This window comes from Aptenodytes patagonicus, chromosome 1 (genome assembly GCF_965638725.1).
Source record: "Aptenodytes patagonicus chromosome 1, bAptPat1.pri.cur, whole genome shotgun sequence".
NCBI classification, from domain to species: Eukaryota; Metazoa; Chordata; class Aves; order Sphenisciformes; family Spheniscidae; genus Aptenodytes; species Aptenodytes patagonicus.
Genome location: NC_134949.1, coordinates 226,577,499 through 226,597,292, shown reverse-complemented (window position 1 = coordinate 226,597,292; position 19,794 = coordinate 226,577,499). Strand labels below are relative to the sequence as shown.

At 45.5% G+C, this 19,794-nt stretch overlaps 2 protein-coding genes across 6 annotated transcripts in view; one reads left to right on the top strand and one right to left on the bottom strand.

Moving 5' to 3' along the window:
* The window catches only part of PPME1 (protein phosphatase methylesterase 1), a 35,027-nt gene extending 16,844 nt beyond the window's left edge, over window positions 1-18,183 (bottom strand). Inside the window, exons 1-3 of the mRNA XM_076328534.1 lie at window positions 17,988-18,183; window positions 3,078-3,171; window positions 436-528 (exon numbers count right to left, since the gene is read on the bottom strand). Coding sequence (XP_076184649.1) covers window positions 436-528; window positions 3,078-3,171; window positions 17,988-18,085 — 285 coding nt within the window. The 5' untranslated portion in view covers window positions 18,086-18,183. The remainder of the gene's footprint in view (window positions 1-435; window positions 529-3,077; window positions 3,172-17,987) is intronic.
* Window positions 18,184-18,450: 267 nt separating this feature from the next.
* C2CD3 (C2 domain containing 3 centriole elongation regulator) overlaps window positions 18,451-19,794 on the top strand; it is a 54,937-nt gene continuing 53,593 nt past the window's right edge. For all 5 annotated transcript variants that reach the window (XR_012994434.1, XM_076328531.1, XM_076328530.1 and 2 more), the window contains exons 1-2: window positions 18,451-18,511; window positions 18,664-18,930. Coding sequence is in view for 4 of the 5 variants with exons in the window: in XM_076328531.1 (XP_076184646.1) it covers window positions 18,451-18,511; window positions 18,664-18,930 (328 nt within the window). In the remaining variant the exon portion in view is untranslated. The remainder of the gene's footprint in view (window positions 18,512-18,663; window positions 18,931-19,794) is intronic.

Genomic DNA, 19,794 nt, shown 5'->3' with positions numbered 1-19,794 from the left:
GTTGCTTGAGCAGCAAATGAGATTTCTCGACAAGTCAAACAGGACCTCAACCATGCAAAGATAATATTGTTATGATGAGATAAAGCTGTTGAACTTTCGCCGGCAGTCATGGAAAAGCAGCCTTCCAAAAAAAAAAAATTATATGCTATGATGAGAAATGTCTTGGCACTTCATTAAAACATGCAAGCTACTTGTGGTTACAGCTGATAATTAAAACCTAGACAATAAACCTTTGCATATGCTTTGCCTATTTAATAAATACACCGACAGTGAAATATTTAGAAGTCTTGAGTCAGGTGCACACCAGGAGATTATAAGACAGTTTTCTGAATTGATTTTCCTGTGCTTAACACAGCCGAATGGTTAGTTGCCTTCCACACTCAGACAACTGTATTTGCACACCTATATACTTCTATAAAGCAGCAGCTTACTTACAGTAAATACAGCCCAGGAAAGAGCAGAATGGCCTCCACCGTGTAGCAGCAGTAAGACAGGCCCCTCCAATCCGCTTTTGTAAATTCGAAAAGTGTATGAACAGTTAAGGACATTTCGTAGAGTTATTTGAAGTAAGTTACTTAGCTGAATGTATTTTGGGGTCTGCAATACCCAACAGTGTTTTGTTTCTACCCTTGTGTATGTACCCAAGGCCTCATTTCTGCCTCTGATCAACAGGCACGTGCAAGCATAACCTGGACAAAACTTAACCTGCTTTATTTAAGTTTCAAGAGCTGTTTTCCCACTGCCCAGGTCTCCTGCTCCCTGTAATCCACGCATCTCCTGCCCGCACCCTTTTCCCCCTGTGTGCAACAGTGAATTGAACAACTAAGAAAAACCAAACCAGGATCAGCATGCACTTTGGAGCATGTACTTTTGGAGTATTTTCCTATTATTTCCAAGGAAAAATGTCAGATAAGCCAGTAAACAAGATTTTTAGGGCTTTATAATCACCCTCTGGAACATACACAGGAAAGACGCTTCATTACGGTAGCTAAAGTCCCCTTGCAGTATATACGTAGACACTGAAAAATCAGTTTAACTATCACTAAAAACAATGTCACTTAGGGAAAGGCACAGAACCGGGAGTTGTGAGATCTGTGTTCAGCGCCCAAAACTGACCAACAGATCCGACAAGCCACTTCACCGCCTTCTGCGGTTCTCCCTCTGTTCTTGAGGTGGACAAAAGCGTTCCTCTGAATCTAACCAGGCTAGCTGCGGTTACTGACCAAGCTGTTCATCACTTTTCTGCTGAATACTGCAGTGCCCTTCGGATCTGCTGGTTGCAAACAGTTCACGCAGGTGCTCCCTACGCCATTTCAGTTACAGTGAGCCGTGTCAGCTTAAAACAGTTTCATCAGCTGGCGTTTGTTCACACAAGGAGATCTGATGGAGCGGTAACAGGTAGCTGGGGCAGAACAGGGGGCACCAACGCCACTCATTAATTCAGCTGCTTCCACGGTACACGTCTGTCCACAACCTTTCATATGGGAGCTCAAGCTTCTGTTAAAGGTCATAGGTAACACAATAAATCCCAAATAACTAAGATTTGCTTAAATTTGGGATGCTTACATATACCACCTACCCAAATAGGTCTATTATCCTTTTTATTTTATTATTTACGAAGCCTCAGGGGTGTGCATGGCCCTTACATCAAAGGCAGACAAGGTGCATATCATGAAGAATTTATAGGATCAATTGGACAAATGCAGTTAATAAACACAAAATAACGACAAGCTGAGCAAAACAACAGGGAGAGAGAATTTTCTCATTTCAAAGCATCACATGCTACTGGCATTAGAGAAGTAATTACTAAATTGGTATTTGGACAGAAATAGCTTGAAAGTTTGGTTTTCCTAATGGCCAAGCTAGAATTTGCATGCTTAAAAACTATGCAACTATTTAAACTACAAGGTTGTGTTATTTAAACACAGATTAAAATGTTTTAATTTTGCAATTAGGTCAAAAGACCTGGAAGTACCTCCCAAACCAGCTTTTGTCAGAGCTGTAGGCAGAGGTAGCACTGATGGGAAGTCTTGTCCCAGTACCTTCACACACTGTACTTGTTGGGGCGCTCCCAGCTAGCAAATGGCCTGGATCCAACAGTGGTTTGAGCACGTCAAAGAGGATGAATGCCATCAGCTGGATTAAACAGTAACTGGAAGACTGGCAAAGAGGAGTCAGCTTGAAAAGAAGTATAAAAGAAACACGAACGTTTGCAAAGGGGGCAGAGATTTTGGAGAGGAAACAGCATGAGTCAAAACCTGGTTTGACGCTGCCAGAAGACTCTCTGATGGCATCACCGCCTCTGCCCTAGCCAGAGCGAGAAGCTTCCCCGTCTGCACACCAGCCAGTGGACCGACAATTTGGGGTGCAACAAGTAGGGACCCACACCTCAGGTGTATCTATGTGACCTCACGTGGTGCTGTCTCAGTGTCATTTGCATTAGTGGGAGCAGCATGGGTAGCATCCACATCTCCCACAGGAGATGTGCGCAAGCAGGAGATCCTGCAGTCCCAGAAGAGACCGTGCACGCTTGTAACCCACACTTCTTGGGGGTGCATATGACTGTGCACGTATGTTGGTTTGCGTATGTACAGGAACAAACTTCCTGGGATTAGCTGTAGAAAGGCGCTTAGAAATTTGCAGGTATTTATTAACACCTAAGTGTTTAGTGTTGAGGTTTATCTGTTGTATTGCTGATACTGATTCTGAATATACACTGATTAACTACCTGTTGTTAATAAAAATCAATAAACAGCTTTGATCCTGATACAGTTTAAACCATGGGAACTGATGAGTATTTCCCTGCAAAATATGTTATTGAACTGTTGGAAACACTTTTTTTAAATTAACGATTACTAAAGAAGCAATACCAGGGACTGACCTTGCTAGGTACATCTTAACTGTCAGCTTAGAAGGGATAGCTCTAGTTACTGATACTGATCCCTACAAAAGAAACGGAAGATAAGAAGAAATGCATGAAAAAGATTGAGAACCCCAATAAACTCAGTGATAAACTTAAATATGATAATGCTCCAGTCACTGAGAATAAGAAAAGTTCAATCTAGAAAAAAGGATATATCCTTGCCAGTTTCATTTTCTACCACAACGTCCTCCATGGATTCAAAGTACTGGCTCCAAAGCACTGGCGAAAAATCACGCTTTCTTCCAGGGCTGCAAGACCAAACAAACAAACAAACAAATCAGTAAGAGGTATTTTTAAAAACTTTCATTTAAATTGGCACACAGGCATCATTACATACATTGAAGAGAATACACCGGTGTTACACAGCAGTTTAGGACTGGAAGCATATGATGCATCAGTGAAATTCCCATACAACTACAATATTAGCAATCTTATGGTCAGTAAAGAAATCCTCCTTTTTTTTTCCCCCCCTAATTGTTGCTCCTATTGAGGAGATCACAAAGATGCACAGGAAAACCACTGGAGACACAAGGAGAAGAATATTTTCCTTGTAAAGCAATGCCAAGGAAGACTGAACAATGGTAATTTAGACTACACAGACCTAAGCCAAGGGAAAAGAAGAACAGGGTACACAGTGATACTGTCCCAGTACAATCTCCCAATTTACAATGACCCACAGATGAGGCACTTCAAAAGTCAGAGTCAAAAGTCATTAAATACCTTTGTATTTAATAGTCTTGCTCTAGCCTTAAAGCATGCCTGATGCTGACCTGACTGGGAGCGCTCCAGTGCCTGGAACGCAGGAAGCCATCCTAAATTTATGACTCAGCCCATGAATCATAATTAAAAAAAGACTATGTCCCTCTCAGAAGTCACCTTGACACCACAGTTCTGAAAAGCAGAGTGTCCGCTATTTACTGAAGGTTACTACTAATTTACCACGTACTACTTGTCATGAGATTACAGCTTTCCTAGCAATCTCCTCTGATTTTTGGAAGAAATATCATTCAAACAGAAAGTCAACCTGTCCCGACAGCTGAGTGGCTGGTAGAAAAACTATGGAGAGAATTGAACAGCGTGGTATGTAGAAGAAACTTAGAAACACTGTCGGGAACAGAATAAATAAAATCCACCAGGTTTAAGTTAACAGCAGCAAGTTTTAATTGCAGCTCAAGTTTCCTGGAATTTATTGCAACAGTTAAAACTTTAACATATCTGTAAACAGATCTAGTATTTAAATACTGTATGTAGGGCAACATCAGGACTGTGAAGGAAAAGCACAAGACCAAATTAATTCGGTATATGCTTCCGCATCTATCCTACCATAGTTAAGTATAAGGACTGCGAGAACAGCATTACAATAAAGACCAATAAACACTCCTCAAGCTGCCTTCCTCCGTGTTCTTAGAGCTACACAGGCAACCGTCTGCAATTCTGAAAATATTCTGTAACAAAGAAAATTTGTTAGGAAGGATGCTATCAAGTCCAGCAATGCAAATAAAAGGTAGTGAGTCCAAAAGGCTAAAGTTATTTTAAAAAAATAATTAAAAAAGGGTAGGATCTTTAAAAGCTGTATTTTAAATTAAGGATCATAACAACAAGACTGTGTAACACAGATGCCACAAGAGAATGGGGTTTTTGGCTCCAGTTTGCTCCAGGCTTTGCACTTATTCCCACGTTGCCGTAATTCCTTTAGAAGTCATAATCTACCCATACAGAAACACTGCTTTACCGTCATCAAAAAAAAAAATACCCCAGGAAGGTAAAATCTGGCCAAACACATTCCAATCACCGGAGACTTCTGGATGCCCAATTCTACCCAGCACAAATTAGGGAGCTAGTGCCCAGAAGCAAGATTTCTTCTTCTATCGTATCGTTTGCCAAATACTGATGAACGAGCACTGCGCAGGCAAGAAAATCGTAACGGTGGACACCAGGGGAAGAGAAGGTGCTTTGGAGATAGACCAAAACTATTGTGTTAAAAGAGGACTCGGTGTGATGAAAGATTCGGACATCAGTGCTACCTGTGGACTGCTTCATGTCTAGTAACTACTTCTACCTGGAGAGGTGTTTCCTGCTTTTCTATAAGCTGGCATCTTCCTGCCAGTGCTCCGCACGCTCAGGGAATACCTGGACAGAGGCAGTAAAACAAAGCCTGGTTTTCCCAGTAACACATTTCCAAAAGGTGAATCACTGTCGTTATTCCCCATAAGCAGCGAGACTCACCTCCTCTTTATAATAAAGCGAATTTCTGCCGCAGTTTGTTGACAGGTACATCACAAAGCACTGCAACAAATTATGCCTTAAATTAGCTGCTCCTGTAGTACTAATGTCAGGTCGTATCCAGCACCGTAGGGAATTCAATTCCCCTAAATTACTGGGTGAATGCAGAAGACCTGTTCTGCGGACATCGTATAAACCAGGACTCTCAAAGGTGCCCAGCTGACAAACCAATTTAGTTTCTGCTTCCATCAAAAGGTGCAGCTGTGCCCTCTCCTTGTATCCCCATCACTAACAAAAGGCTCCGCAATCAGAATTTTCCTGATGACTCAGTTGATGCAAAATCTGTTTCCCAGGCTGATATTCACTCAGTAAGGCTAAAAGAGTAGTGCTTAATTTTGGCAGTGACATAATTAGGCTAGATTCGAGCCCAGTATACAGGATGAGTAACAGTGCACCATTTTAACAGGCTTTTTGCACTTCAACTCTTCTGGGGGAGGCAATCAGCACAGAATATTAAAATCAAGCATGGGCGTGGGGGGTGAAAGACCTTCACAGAAGAAGAATCTCCTCCACTGAAGGAAGTTTCTTCTGAATTCTTGGCTTCCTAAAGAAATAGAAAGGAACAGACAAAGCAGCTTTTCAATTTTGTAGAAACAAAACTCCTATTTCCCCTGATATTTCTAGAATATGAAACATAAAACAACCACCCCCTGAAGGATCCAAATGCTCTTCTGTGGGTTTCCAGACTTCAGTATTGTTCTTGTCAAATTTCAATTAAATAAAATGAGATGTCACACACCTACGTCAATCCAGAAAATATTAATCTTTTTTACTGCCTCAGCTTAATCTCATTCTCTGATGAAAGAAAAAAAAAATCACATTCAAACCTTAGCCTTTCAAAGAATGCTGTAGATCAGGAAGAACAAAGTGAAGTAATACTAAGATGACAAGTTGTCATAGTACTGGGAAGAACCAAGCACACCTGCATAGGTGTCCAAGCATCCAAGGAAGGGAGACAACATTTGCTGCGACACCGATATAACATCCTGCTAGGAAAAACATAAACACAAAAACTCCCAGTGCAGGTCAAGATCAAAAAAAAACCCCTAATGCTGAATTTCATAAGCAAGAATTTGGTATGAAATACAGCAAACTCGTATTACTGATAAGAGCTTCAGGCTACCTGACTTACAATTGGTTTATCTTCTAGGACCACAAGAATCGGTACGATGAGAGACAGCAAAGGTCCATCCAGCTCTGCAACATGTCACCGAGAGATGCCAGCATAGCAAGCGCTCTGGAAAGGGTTAAGTAGGGAACAGGGTATGACCTGCCTCCAAATTTTCACTATTAGCAGGATGGGGATCTCCAGAGGCTGCATCCTCAGCACTGTGTTGCATTAAGGGAGGGCAGTTTCCATCAGGTCGTCACATAAAATACAAGTCACTTCCAGCCAGAGCTACCTCCACAACATCCGTAACAACAGTGCCACAATTTAATTAGGCTTTGAGCAAAAAGGATTACTTCTGTTTGCTTTTAAGCCCACACCATGATAACGTTTGCCTGTTCTTCTCTACAATATTAATGACTTTATACACCCCTATCATATTTCCCTTGCCTGGGCCATGTATTTTTCAAGCCGAGAGTCCTACTCTATTGATTGCCTCCTTGCCTGGAAGCCATCCCAGCCCTGATCACGCTCTCTCCGTAACATTTCTGCTTTTTCTGGAGATGGAGAGAACTGCTCACAGCTTGGATGATTTCCCTTCTCCGGTCTTTGAATAGGTAGGATGTGCAGTTAGCAACAACAAATTTAATCACCCTTTTAAAATGCAGCATTTCAGCACAGTCAGACTTTTCCACAGCACGTTAAGGCAGGTTTTAGGTTTGATTGTCCTGAGTAATTCCAGGTGATTAACAAATATCGTCATCTGCCTGGCTATGGCCCTTCCAACACAATCCATAAATCTGGTAAACAGCAGGAACTCTCTGGTAACCTCCCCTTTACTGCGAGACCAGAAAGTTTGTAAGTGGACTTTCTTACCCTTAAGAGAGGCAGAACATGGGGAAATCCTGGAGCAAGTTGCTGATTAATTGTATCATGTCAGATGAAGAGTTTTGGTTGTGTGACAAATTAATCCGCTTTTGTGAACGCAGGGTTACGGTATGGACGGCCAGTGTTAGAGAAGGCAAGGGAACGCAGTGGCCTGTTGACTAGTTCAAGGACATTAAACCCGCATTGTGTAGGAGAGATATGAAATCACACGAATCATCAGTAACACAAGTTTGGGATATTTAGAATCAAAATTAATCACAACAAAAGGCAAGAAATTAACTTCTCGCAGTGCACACAAATGCTATAAGCCCAAGCTGCAACAACGTGAAGTAGCTTGAGCTGTCACTGATGACATCTGGCTCAGGATACGTCACAAATAGCAAAACCAACATCATAGTTTCTACCAGTAAGCGCAGATTTTTAAGCATTCAAAACTGCCAGAGGGAATATTAAGCACAGCACTAACCAAAAAATTTCTTTACTGAAAGAGTGGTTAAACATTGGAACAGGCTGCCCAGGGAAGTGGTGGAGTCCCCATCCCTGGAGGTATTTAAAAGACGTGTAGATGAGGCACTTAGGGACATGGTTTAGTGGGCATGGTGGTCTTGGGTCGATGGTTGGACTCGATGATCTTGGAGGTCTTTTCCAACCTTAATGATTCTATGATTCTATGAAAATCAGCTACCGATAGCCAAGCCACACAGAAAATGTTCATTAATCCTGCATGGGCAAGAGCAGGTATAGAGGCACTCAGCATTGTTCCTTTTCTGACAGATGAAGAACAGATCTCAAAGCCCACAAAGTCAAATCATGTACCCAGGCACAAGGCAAGAAACTGCATTAACAGGTTGGGGCACACGGTCCTGTGATGTACGGTCTCTAGAAAGCCGGTGGTTCGTCAGCTGACTGCATACTTTGGTGACAGCACAGTGACGCCGGTCGTGGTGGGATTCTCAGGCATCTAAGGACAACCTCAACTTGGAGCACAGACTGTACAACTACTGCACAAGGCACTGGTGCCACCGTGTCTGGAATACTGTACCTGCAGCTGGATCAATAATTTAAGGATATAACTGAAGAGGATTCAAAGAAGTGTAGAAATAATCAAGACTGGAAAACAGGGCATATAGCAAGAAGCTTTACAGAACCTGATCTGGTTAAACACAGTGCCAGGACTGACGTGCGGCAGGGTGGCGGAGGAGGAGCAAAGGGGTAAGCTAAGTTAACTTCATCCTAATTGCTCAGATTGAAGGGGATTTTTAGCTCATTTTCTCAAGCAGATGTCTTCATAAGATCAGATAACCTGGAGAATCAGTCTCAAGGCTCTTAGGTTGACCTGATGCAGCTCCTTCTCCTGAACTGGCAGATAAACAGAAAAGGCAACCCTCCAGTTACTGAGAGCACACTGATGCACAGTCACTGTAACGCAGAATAAACCTGCGAGGTGAGTGAAGACATCTCCTTCCTTCCCCATTCCTCCAGATTCAACCACTCCCTGCGAACAGATCTAGCTGAAAACAAAAATGGTTTTCATAGAATCACAGAATGGTTTGGGTTGGAAGGGACCTTTAAAGATCATCTAGTCCAAACCTAGATGTGGGCAGGGACATCTTCAACTAGATGAGGTTGCTCAAAGCTCCGTCCAACCTGACCTTGAACACTTCCAGTGATGGGGCATCCACAACTGCTCTGATCTTTCCCAGATCTTTCAGCAAGATCTGTTCCCTACCTGGCTAACTGTGAGGCCACCCAAACACAGTACAATGGAGAAGATGAAGACAAGTAGCAGAACAGTAGGAGACAGATTGCTCCTTTCAATAGCAGCACAAACCCACACAAGGTTGGCCTGATCACATTGCCGTAGTCTGAATTTGTGAAGCAACTACTGACTGAAATGGTTAAACTTTGCTCAGTTTCACAAAAGCCATCCATAATTCATAGAATCATTGAGGTTGGAAAAGACCTCTAAGATCATCGAGTCCAACCATCAACCCAACACCACCACCCACTAAACCATGTCCCTCAGCGCCTCATCTACACGTCTTTTAAATACTTCCAGGGATGGGGACTCCACCACTTCCCCGGGCAGCCTGTTCCAATGTTTCACCACTCTTTCAGTAAAGACATTTTTCCTTACATCCAATCTAAACCTCCCCTGGCACAACTTGAGGCCGTTTCCTCTCGTCCTATCGCTTGTTACTTGGGAGAAGAGACCGACCCCACCTCGCTACAACCTCCTTTCAGGTGGTTGTAGAGAGCGATGAGGTCTCCCCTCAGCCTCCTTTTCTCCAGGCTAAACAACCCCAGTTCCCTCAGCCGCTCCTCAGCAGACTTGTTCTCCAGACCCCTCACCAGCCTCGTTGCCCTTCTCTGGACACGCTCCAGCACCTCGACGTCCTTCTTGTAGGGAGGGGCCCAAAACTGAACACAGTATTCGAGGTGCAGCCTCACCAGTGCCGAGTACAGGGGCACGATCACTTCCCTGCTCCTGCTGGCCACACCATTTCTGATACAGGCCAGGATGCCATTGGCCTTCTTGGCCGCCTGGGCACACTGCCGGCTCATGTTCAGCCGGCTGTCGACCAGCACCCCCAGGTCCTTTTCCGACAGGCAGCTTTCCAGCCACTCTTCCCCAAGCCTGTAGCGCTGCATGGGGTTGTTGTGGCCGAAGTGCAGGACCCGGCACTTGGCCTTGTTGAACCTCATACAGTTGGCCTGGGCCCATCGATCCAGCCTGTCCAGGTCCCTCTGCAGAGCCTTCCTACCCTCCAGCAGATCAACACTCCCGCCCAACTTGGTGTCGTCTGCAAACTGACTGAGGGTGCACTCGATCCTCTCATCCAGATCATCGATAAAGATATTAAACAAGACCGGCCCCAGTACTGATTCCTAAGCAAAAGTGAGATTAGATTGGTCAACTTTCCACTTTGCTTGGGGAAAACCTGAATGGGAAATAAAAACAACAGAAAAACGCAACAAGGGCACAATCAAAAAGACTTAGGAGTATTTTTGTATCTTCCTCCAACACCATTTCTGACAGCAGAGGTCCAATGCAAGGACTACTGCTAAAATTTTCACGCAAGAGGCAGGCAGATGCTAATACCAAGACAGATCCATGGAGCGTATCTCACGGATTGCAAGAGGAACCCATGAAATCAGAGCCGAGCCCTTCCCTGGAAACTTGCCACTCTACTTCTTGCCATACTGTTTGACTTGGTGGCATTAGTGAATGCTTCAAATTCAGCTTAACAAGAGTCAACACCTCCAGAGGAAATGTTAGTAGTTGTGTCTCATATATGAAATATCTGGGAACAATATATACCAGAACTCCTATGTTTGCAGGGAAATTGGAGCAGAAAGTGAAGAGGAGCTGGGAATTAAAAATTATTGTCACCCCCAATGCAAATATGTGCAAATTAATTTAAAGCAAAATACTTGCCTCCAAACAATGCTTGGGAAAACATAAGTGACCTCTTATTTAACAGTGAACCCCAAAAAGGGCAGAATAAACACGTAGTTTTCCACAAAACAGCTGGTAATCACAAGAAGCTGGGCAGTGGCTGACTTCAGAAACATTTCTCTGAAGAAAAGAATTGTATCTTTGATTTGTTATTTTTCCTAGAACTTCTTTTTTTAGCGATACATCAACACACATTCAAAATTAGAAGCAAGCCCAATAAACAGCAGCTGTGATTTTGCACCTTCCTATGCTGAAGCAGTATTTTGCTGACCAAATATTTAAACTGACAGAACTAATTACTGCTTTTTAAAGTATCCGGCAGACCAAAACAGAAATGGATCCAACATAATAACTTTTCTAGAATGATCCTTAAACGCCAAGCCAGCCAGCCAGCACATTAAACTGGAATCACAAAACAAATTCTGGGCACCCTCTACAGCTAGTTTTATCCTATTGTGCAGTTTGTCCTCTTCATCACATACTGAAAATGTGCACATACTGCAAGCGATCCCGGAGCAACAGGAGCCCACGCAGCTCGACAAATCTCTCACCAATTTATAAAGGGGTTTATCTTTCAGGTATTTTCCTAAAAAGAAAAGGAAAGGTTGTACCAAGCAGGGAGAACCGTTTTTAGAAATGCCTTTTTTTGCTGACCTAGAGTCCATATTTAAAACTAGTAACGCAATTAAAGAACCTCGCATGCATCAATCAAGATACTTAATTCTTGCACCATATTTGAACCTGACCAAAGCAAATCAAACATAATTTATATGTAAGAACCGCCGTGGTTGACAAGTTGTATTTAAAAATCCTAAAAATCGACAAGGACAGTCTTTTAAGCTCTGCCTTAAAGCTACTGAATACATAAAATGTTTCTTTATTTAAAAAGTTTCAGGGGGGAAAAATTGTAAAAAGGAAGAAATTAGTTGCAATTGTCATGATGGAACTACACAGATCAGATCCAATCAAGGCCTTCCAGATAGTTAAAAGATCTAGGAGAGCATACATAATTTTTATTCACACATTGGAAAAGAACAGCAAAATCTTCTAAATTTCCAAATCCCACCCGGACCCTCAACTCTGAATATGCTAGTTCTGTAAGCAAACTGGTGAAAAACTTAAGACAAAATAAGACAGCACATGCATCAGCTGTTACAGCTGTCAGGAGCTGCTTCTGTGGGTCTCGGTCCTTTCGCTTCACTAGCGATTTTGCAAACTCCATTATTTGATTTCCCCAAAGAACTCTGACCATAAAGTTTGATTTTATTTCCATTTCAACCGAGCGATTCAAACGAATCACTTCCAATATGCAGGCAATTTCAAACACAACCTTAGACATATTTGCTCCTTAAAATAAATGGACATTGAAAAACGAACTTCAAGTTCCTCTCAGTGGTGTGATTTTCACGTACTGCTCGAGTCGAAGAGAGGCACCATCTTCCTTAAATACGGCCAGGAGAGCGCTACGCTAGCAAAGGCGGGTATCGCTGGAATACGCAGACGTGTGCGTCTGCAGGCGGGAGGGGGCTGTAATTTAGAGGAAGCAAGGTAGCAGAAATCAATGCGATGTGCTGTGAAATACGACGAAATTCTAAGCGTACATCTTGTGCTACCGCAAAAGCCGGTCAAAACGATGTTGCAGCAGCCATTTTAACTATTCAGTGGTTTTACTTAAATATTAATACCTGTGTTCCACACAATCAAGGATTCAACATCCCTACTGTTTGCATTTTCACACGTGTCATTACTTTGATATACAACTGGAAGCATGGAAATCTGCAGCTGCAAGCAGAGCTAAGAGTCACAGTGATGGGGCAGAGCACTCGGCCCCGTGTGGCAGTCCCACGAGCACAGCACAGCTACTTGCTTTGGCCACTTTGACTTCTCGAATAAGGCTCTTCAGTAAAGAGACATAAGGAAGCGATCGTGCTGGAAAATGGCAAAAAAGGAAGGAGGAAAAAAGGAAGGAAGGAGGAAAAAAGGAAGGAAGGAGGAAAAAAGGAAGGAAGGAGGAAAAAAGGAAGGAAGGAGGAAAAAAGGAAGGAAGGAGGAAAAAAGGAAGGAAGGAGGAAAAAAGGAAGGAAGGAGGAAAAAAAAGAGAAAAGTCTATTTTCACCTATTTCAATGCAGTAACAAGGTGACATTTTATTACAAACTACTGAAACATGGATTAATCTTCTAACAGTATATTATCAAAAAGATGTAAGACTTTATTTTGGTTAAGAAGTCCTCAGTATAAATGGCAAAAGCTTCTTTGCAAAACAAATAATCTCAGAGTAAGCTTGAAAACGATGTTTTGAAGACAGCATCCTACCCCGTAACTTGCCGTTCCAGTCAAGGATGACTGAAGCTTGAGAAATCTCAGGGCTGCAATAAATTATTTTTCTATCTTCCTACAGCAATATCACTTGCTCCACCCTCTGCTTCTTACGATCTGCTTTCAACCACACCATACAGTCACATTAACGTGGCTTGCCTGGTTGATAAAAAAAGAACGAACAAAAAAGAGAGTACCCAACACGCTAGTCAGAGGATCGGTGCATACGAAGCAAAGCACTTAGCCATGGAAAATCAGCTTGCCAGCGCTGCTGGATATTAAGTTTAAACCCATTTTAACGGCCCTGCTTCCAATTCAACAAATTCAAAGCACAGAAATAAAATAGATTTATAAACACAAGATGCTTAACACAGCAAACAAATGTTTCTCTAAGCTTAATTATTTTTGTTCCCCGTAAAAGTTTGAATTTTAAAGGACTATTTCAGTATAGCCTTGCACATTTGCCAGCACCATAAGTCACACTCTCATTTTTCTCTGTATAATTAATCACATTCTCTTTCGGTGGCCTGACTATGGAATCTTGCACTTGTTTGCATCGAACTGCATCCCGCTAAGGCTAAACTTACCTAAACCTAAGTTAAGCCCAGGTGGAAATAATTTGCACAAAGGCAGACAAGTTGCAAGCAGCCACACAGCAGAACTGTAGCCCACAACCTGAACAGGGGGGCAGAGTCATACCACAAAAAAGAACAAACCAACAGTTCTGCCGAGATGTATGAATGAAGTTGTTATCTACAGACGTAGATGAAATAATCTTTCCAGTTCACAGGTGTGTGAAAGCCTCTGTTGAAGTTCCACGTCCAGTTTTGGGCACTGCGGTCCAAAAATGAAAACACAGCTTAAGGTGGGGAGAGATCAGAGATCTTGGAGGGAGAAGAAAAGGTTAAAGGAACAAAGTATTGAGTCTACAGACTGATCAGATTCAGAAGCAAAGGTCTAGATGATGCTGACATCCAGCCACCCTCATCTCCTGCGAGATTCATCAGCAACCAGAGACAAGTAAATGATACAAACGCACAAATAGGTTGACAAATTCAATTCCATGCAGTTCTGGCATTTGAAAGCGTTGACTAAAAATCTGGAGCCACAGTGCCTGCTGCACCACTAAAACCAGCATCCATTACCCACGCTCCAGCCTCAGACCAATGTCGGAGCTCTCCGATGCACCACCCCACCCACCCTGTTTAAAAAGCCACCTCACCACCTTGCCAGATCTGCCTTCCAGCCCTCCCTTCCAACAAGACCATGAAAGTGTCTACAGCACAACAGCTTCGCCTCACCACGACAGCTTCGCCTCACCGATACTTGTACTTTGCTGTCTCCATATTCCACTTCTTCTCGTCTCCTTTTTACGCTTAAGTAGCAAGTATCTCCCGATGACGCTGTTCTCATGTCAGATGTGCAGTGCCTCACACAACGGGAACATCACCCGTGAAGAGATTTACTCGATGTCAGGGCAGTAAACCAAAAATACAACTGCGCCATGCAACTATGACGCGATTATGAACTATTCCCTGCTGCTTCGAAGGGGAAGGACAGGGGAATTCCTGACCCTTAACCGCAACACCGGAATTTATGCCAGTGCTTTCAGAAAGTATTTGAAAGGGTAAAAAAGAGGTTTGTAGCATTATAGAGCAATAGAAAACAAACTTCCCTTCATAATCATTTCCCTTACAGAGAACGTTCAAAAACCCTCCAAGATCTGCAAGATAGGAAGCATTATATAAATTACTATATAGGATTGCTACTAACGAGCACTGCACGAGCATAAATATTACCAAACTGCAAAAATACCCCACAGGCATACATCATAAAATCCCATTAAAAATCCCTGGAAATGCTCAATTGTAATTTGTTTTGTCTACCTGTGATGAGTAAGTGAAGCAACAAGTATCACGGGGGTTTTGTCAGCACCTCATGAAGTTAGTAACTTAATAGCCTTTACTTTTGTCTATTTTTCTAATAAAAATTATCACAAGGATGGATTTTCAGAAACGACAACGCTGACGTGGAAAATACATCCCGCAGCATGGCATCATTTTGCAAGAACACAGCCAGTCAGAGGCACATAAAAAACACATCAGCTCCTTTAGCTTACCAACTCTGAGGTCTCGCAGCAGAGCGTGGATGACCCTACGTTGCAGGAAATTAACTTTTGACTTTTTATTTAACATGGAGACACCTGCCTTCAGGAAATATCTGACAGAAGTTGACACCAGCAGCAAGACAAACTGCAAACTGATTTTCATCCTGTTTAAGGCCACCTTAACACCAATGTTGGAAGGTTTTATATTTATTATTAAAGTAATAGTTCATTAAACTGAACAAGCAACGTGTCACGGTGTTTGTTCACAGTGCCATCGGTGTATGCACTGCTGTGTGGAAAGACTTAGACGGGCTGCTGACAAAGTTTACAATGCATGAAACCAGTATAAAGTACATTCAAAAATCACACAAAATAACCGCGAGGGATGAGACTCTTAAGCTAAAGAGGATAAAACAAGAGGAAGAAATAAAAACTTTATTTCTTCACCTAAAACAGAAAAATTATGTGTTTGGCAGACTTTGTACAGCATAAGGGTTCGTTTGGTTAACTCTGTTCTGAACAGAGCCAGCATAATTAAATAATATTATAATATAATATTTAACATTGAATCTAGCCTTACATGTACCGCATAACCTTCAGCACACTCCTGTGAAACACAAGGCTCTCCACAACACAACCAGATGAACGAGTGGTTTAGTGACTTGCTCATAACCCCATGGTTCAACACAACATCAGGAAACAGAGCCCACGAGTCCCAGCTCTCAATTTCAGATAACCAAGAGATACAGGAGAGCAGACAGCAGTCCTGAGAGAGAGCAACCCCCTCCGAAAGTCATTCAAAACCGCTTCTTTCTAATTTCTACGCCTATTTCTATACTAACAGTACAAATTAATCCTTAAATACAACTTTTTTGCTTAGTCTCAAAGCCATGCCATTAAACACTTACATGAAGCCTAGCTTTAAAATAATTCATATTAAAAGAAATAAGTATTTGATGAAGATTAGTATATGAACTAATACTAACAAACTACATCAATTGTATTATATCTGTCAAAATATAATATAAATAAGAAGATGTGAAATAAATGTTTTAAAACTATGCTCTAAAGGAGAGAAGCAGTCCTCTCCCATCCATAAATACCTAAACAGTTTATTTCAGTCACAGCGGAGTAGCTGTCTTTTTCATTATTTCTTTTAGTTATCTGATTTCATGCACCAAGGCAAAGGAGATTTCCTGTAGGAATTGTAGGATATTTTTATCCTGCAAATAGAGCACTTCGTATCGTGCAGCGCACGCCCGGACCTCGCAGAGGCTCGCTCTCGCGCGGAGGCTGGCGTTCCTCCAGAGGATCAACCCCTGGTCTTCGTCACAATCCAGGCCTCAGATTTCATACTTTTAACAACCATCTACGTACGAAAAGCCATACAGCCCTGAAAACGCATTTTCTCCAGATTTAATAAAACCTCCACGTTTCTGCCATTCTGCTCTCCCCACCTTTGCACGGGGCTGCCAAACTGTTCCGTTCAGCATCCTGAGACCGCGCCTCTCCTGAGCCCAAGTCCCCATGATTACTGCCAGCTTCCTTTGCTTCACTCTGCACCGGTGACTTCCCTCCCTACAGTCTAGCCGTAACCCTGCCGCAAGGTCATCTTGCTCTCCTTTTACCATAACTAGGTACCTGCTTGGAAGACAAGCTTCTCCCTCACACCTTTGGAGGTGAAATTACTAAATTCCCTTCAAAGCCATCCCATTTGCAACCCGTTTTCTCCCTCTGACTCATCGCTAGAGAATAAAGCTTTTGCCGAGGTTGTTCTTGTCCAGTCAGTCTTTTTTAGTTGCCGTCCACGCAGCTAGACACTGGTCAATCTTCTCTCACAGCTTCCAAAACACGTTCTCACTCCTGCTTAAAAGATCTGACATCTGTACCAGACCATCCCAGATTTTCCATCATCTGAAGCAGGGACTTAAGTCACTTGGCAGAGCTCACCTACTGTACAGCTTCACATAAGTGTCTGCTGCTGAGAAATAACATTTAAACATACCTCTCTCCCCCAGCCATGCTTTCACCAACTTTGAGGTGCCACCTAGATAAATCACGACGCATTAGACCCTCCCTTCAAACACAGATGGCGAAAGGACTCAGAGAAAAGGGCTGCTGAAGAGCAATCCCGGCACCAGCCACCTTCCCCCAGCGCCGAGGATACTCCTCGTGCAGTAACACCTTCGCCTGCCTCCTTGCCAGGGAGAGGCGGCTGGAGCGGCCCGGTCCAGACGCTGCTCTCCCGGGGCACTGGTAAGCAATCCAGCCCACGGCAGGGCCAGCCCAGGGGCTTGACAGTCTCTCGCGTCATGTCACCATCCAGGGAGACCCACCACGCTGCCGGCCACCTCCACTGGGCTGCCGCCCCTGCACAAAGATCCCCTCACCCTAAACCCCCCCAGCAAACAGCACCCGCTTTTCCTCCCTTCCCTGCCAACTCCCCCAGGAATGAGCATCGCCCCCCGCCCCCGAATTTCCCTCTCCCACAGGTGTCCCCCCCCCAGCAATCCGCACCCCCACCCCCAAACACCCCAGCCCCCGATCCCCCCCCCCCACCAAGTAACCCATCCCCCAAAGCACACCCCCAGCTCCACTCAGGACAGAGCACCCCCTTCGTACAGGGCACCCCAGCCTGACAAGGGGTGCCCCTCTCCTCTCTGCTGCCACCTTCCAGCAAAGAGGACCTCCTGCCCCTAAACCCCCCCAACAACGAGCACCCCCTCCCTCCAGAGCCCCCCCAGTAACGAGCCGCGCCTCCCCCCAACTGCCAGCGAGACCCCCAGGCCCACAGCAACGACCATCCCTCCCCCACCGCTGTTAGACTCTTTCCCCTTCTGCCCCCTCCCCCCCCCCCCCCGCCCCGGTCCCCTCAGCCGCCCCCACCCCTCCCCCACCTACCCCATGCGCATCTTGGAGCCGGACTGGCCGCCGCCACCGGGCAACGGGGGCCGCGGCGGGAGGCGGCCCAGGTGCAGCTGCTTCTCCAGGGCCGACATAACGACGAACGAGGCGTCAACGCAGAACGACGCACCGCGAACCCCCCAAACCGGCTCCGCCGAGGCTCCTCAGCCTCCGCCGCCAGCCCCCGCTCCGCGCCGCCCCACCGGAAGCGGCCTCCCCCCACAGCGCCGCCGCGCGGCACCACGGGAAGGGCAGCCCGCCGCCGCCGCCGCGGGCGCCCGTAGCGCGCTCCCGTGGACTTCTGGGAAACGTAGTCCGCGTCGCCGCAGGGTGCCGCGGGGCCGCGGTGCGTGACGGGAGTTGTAGTCCCGGAAGTGCGGCTCGGCGCCCCCTGGGGGCGCGTCCCGCTCCCGCCGAGGCGGCGGTTGCCGGGCGGCGGCGCGGCCTGAGGCGAGGCGGGATGCGGCAGAGGAGGCCGAGGGCGCTCGCCCCGGCGGCGGGAGGCTCCCGGCGGAGGGGAGGTGGGCCGCTGCCGGGCGGGAAGGAGGGGTCGCGGGGCGGGACGGGGGGCGGCGGCGGCGGCGGGAGCGGCGGCGACGGTTGGGAGCGCGCCTCAGCCCGCCGCTTGCGTCGTGCCGGGCCGTTGACGCCTCTCAGTCCCTCGTCCCCGCAGGTACCGGCGACGTCCCCGCTTCCACCAGCCTGCCGCCGCTCGTGGAGGGCCCGCTGCGCTGCTTCCTCCGCTGCGCCGTCTCCCGAGTTCTATGGACGGCCCCCAAGCCGCCCGCCGCCGCCGCCCTCGTCCGCCTGAGGTGGTGGGGGGAGACCTCCGACGGCACCCTCTTCCAGCCCGCCTCCCGGCCGGGGCGGCCGGCGGAGAGAACCACCGCCCGCTACGCTGTCCGCTGCGGGCCCAGGCAGTTCGCTGCCTACCTGACAGGTAGAGCCGCTTCGCCCTGGCCAGGCAGGTCAGGGCCGGAGCTGCCGGGAGACCCGCAAAAGCCCAGGAGTTTATTTACCCGCCAAGTAACCCCAGTCCTGTTCTCGCTTAACGGCTTTTTAGGTCGTTTTCCCGGTCCGGGAGGCTTTTGATCTCAGCCTGGAATTGCTGGCGTCAGTCTCTCCAGTAGTCGGGTTTAGGGCTCAGGTCTGCAAACTGTTGAAGTCTCCTGCAGTCCCCGCAGTTTCAAGATCAGATGGCTTTTAGTGTTACACGTGTCATATTGAAGATGCGTTTCAGTGTTCCAAGTGTGAAGAAGAAAAAGATACTCAGATGAGCTTGTAATCTTATTAAGGGACTTAATTTACTGAAAGATCTGCAGGAAATTAATGCAAGCCTGATGTCTAGAGTCTGTCCGTAAAACCTGTGCCTGCCATTGCTACTCGTAGAATCACAGAATAGTTTGGGTTGGAAGGGACCGTATAGATCATCTAAGTCCAACCCCCCTGCCGTGGGCAGGGACATCTTCAACTCGATCAGGTTGCTCAGAGCCCCGTCCAGCCTGACCTGGAATGTTTCCAGGGACGGGGCATCCACCACCTCTCTGGGCAACCTGGGCCAGTGTCTCACCACCCTCAGCGTAAAACATTTCTTCCTTAGATCTAGTCTGAATCCACCCCTCTTTAGTTTAAAGCCATTCCCCCTTGTCCTATCATAAGTAGTCCTTTTGTGGTAATCTTGTACTTATTTATCATAATTTATTAGCAGTATAACGCTTCTTTACCTGCTGCCTCATTATCATAATTTCATGATACGACATTATGTTAACCTCTAGCATCTCTGTCATTTTTAACAGAAAAGTTT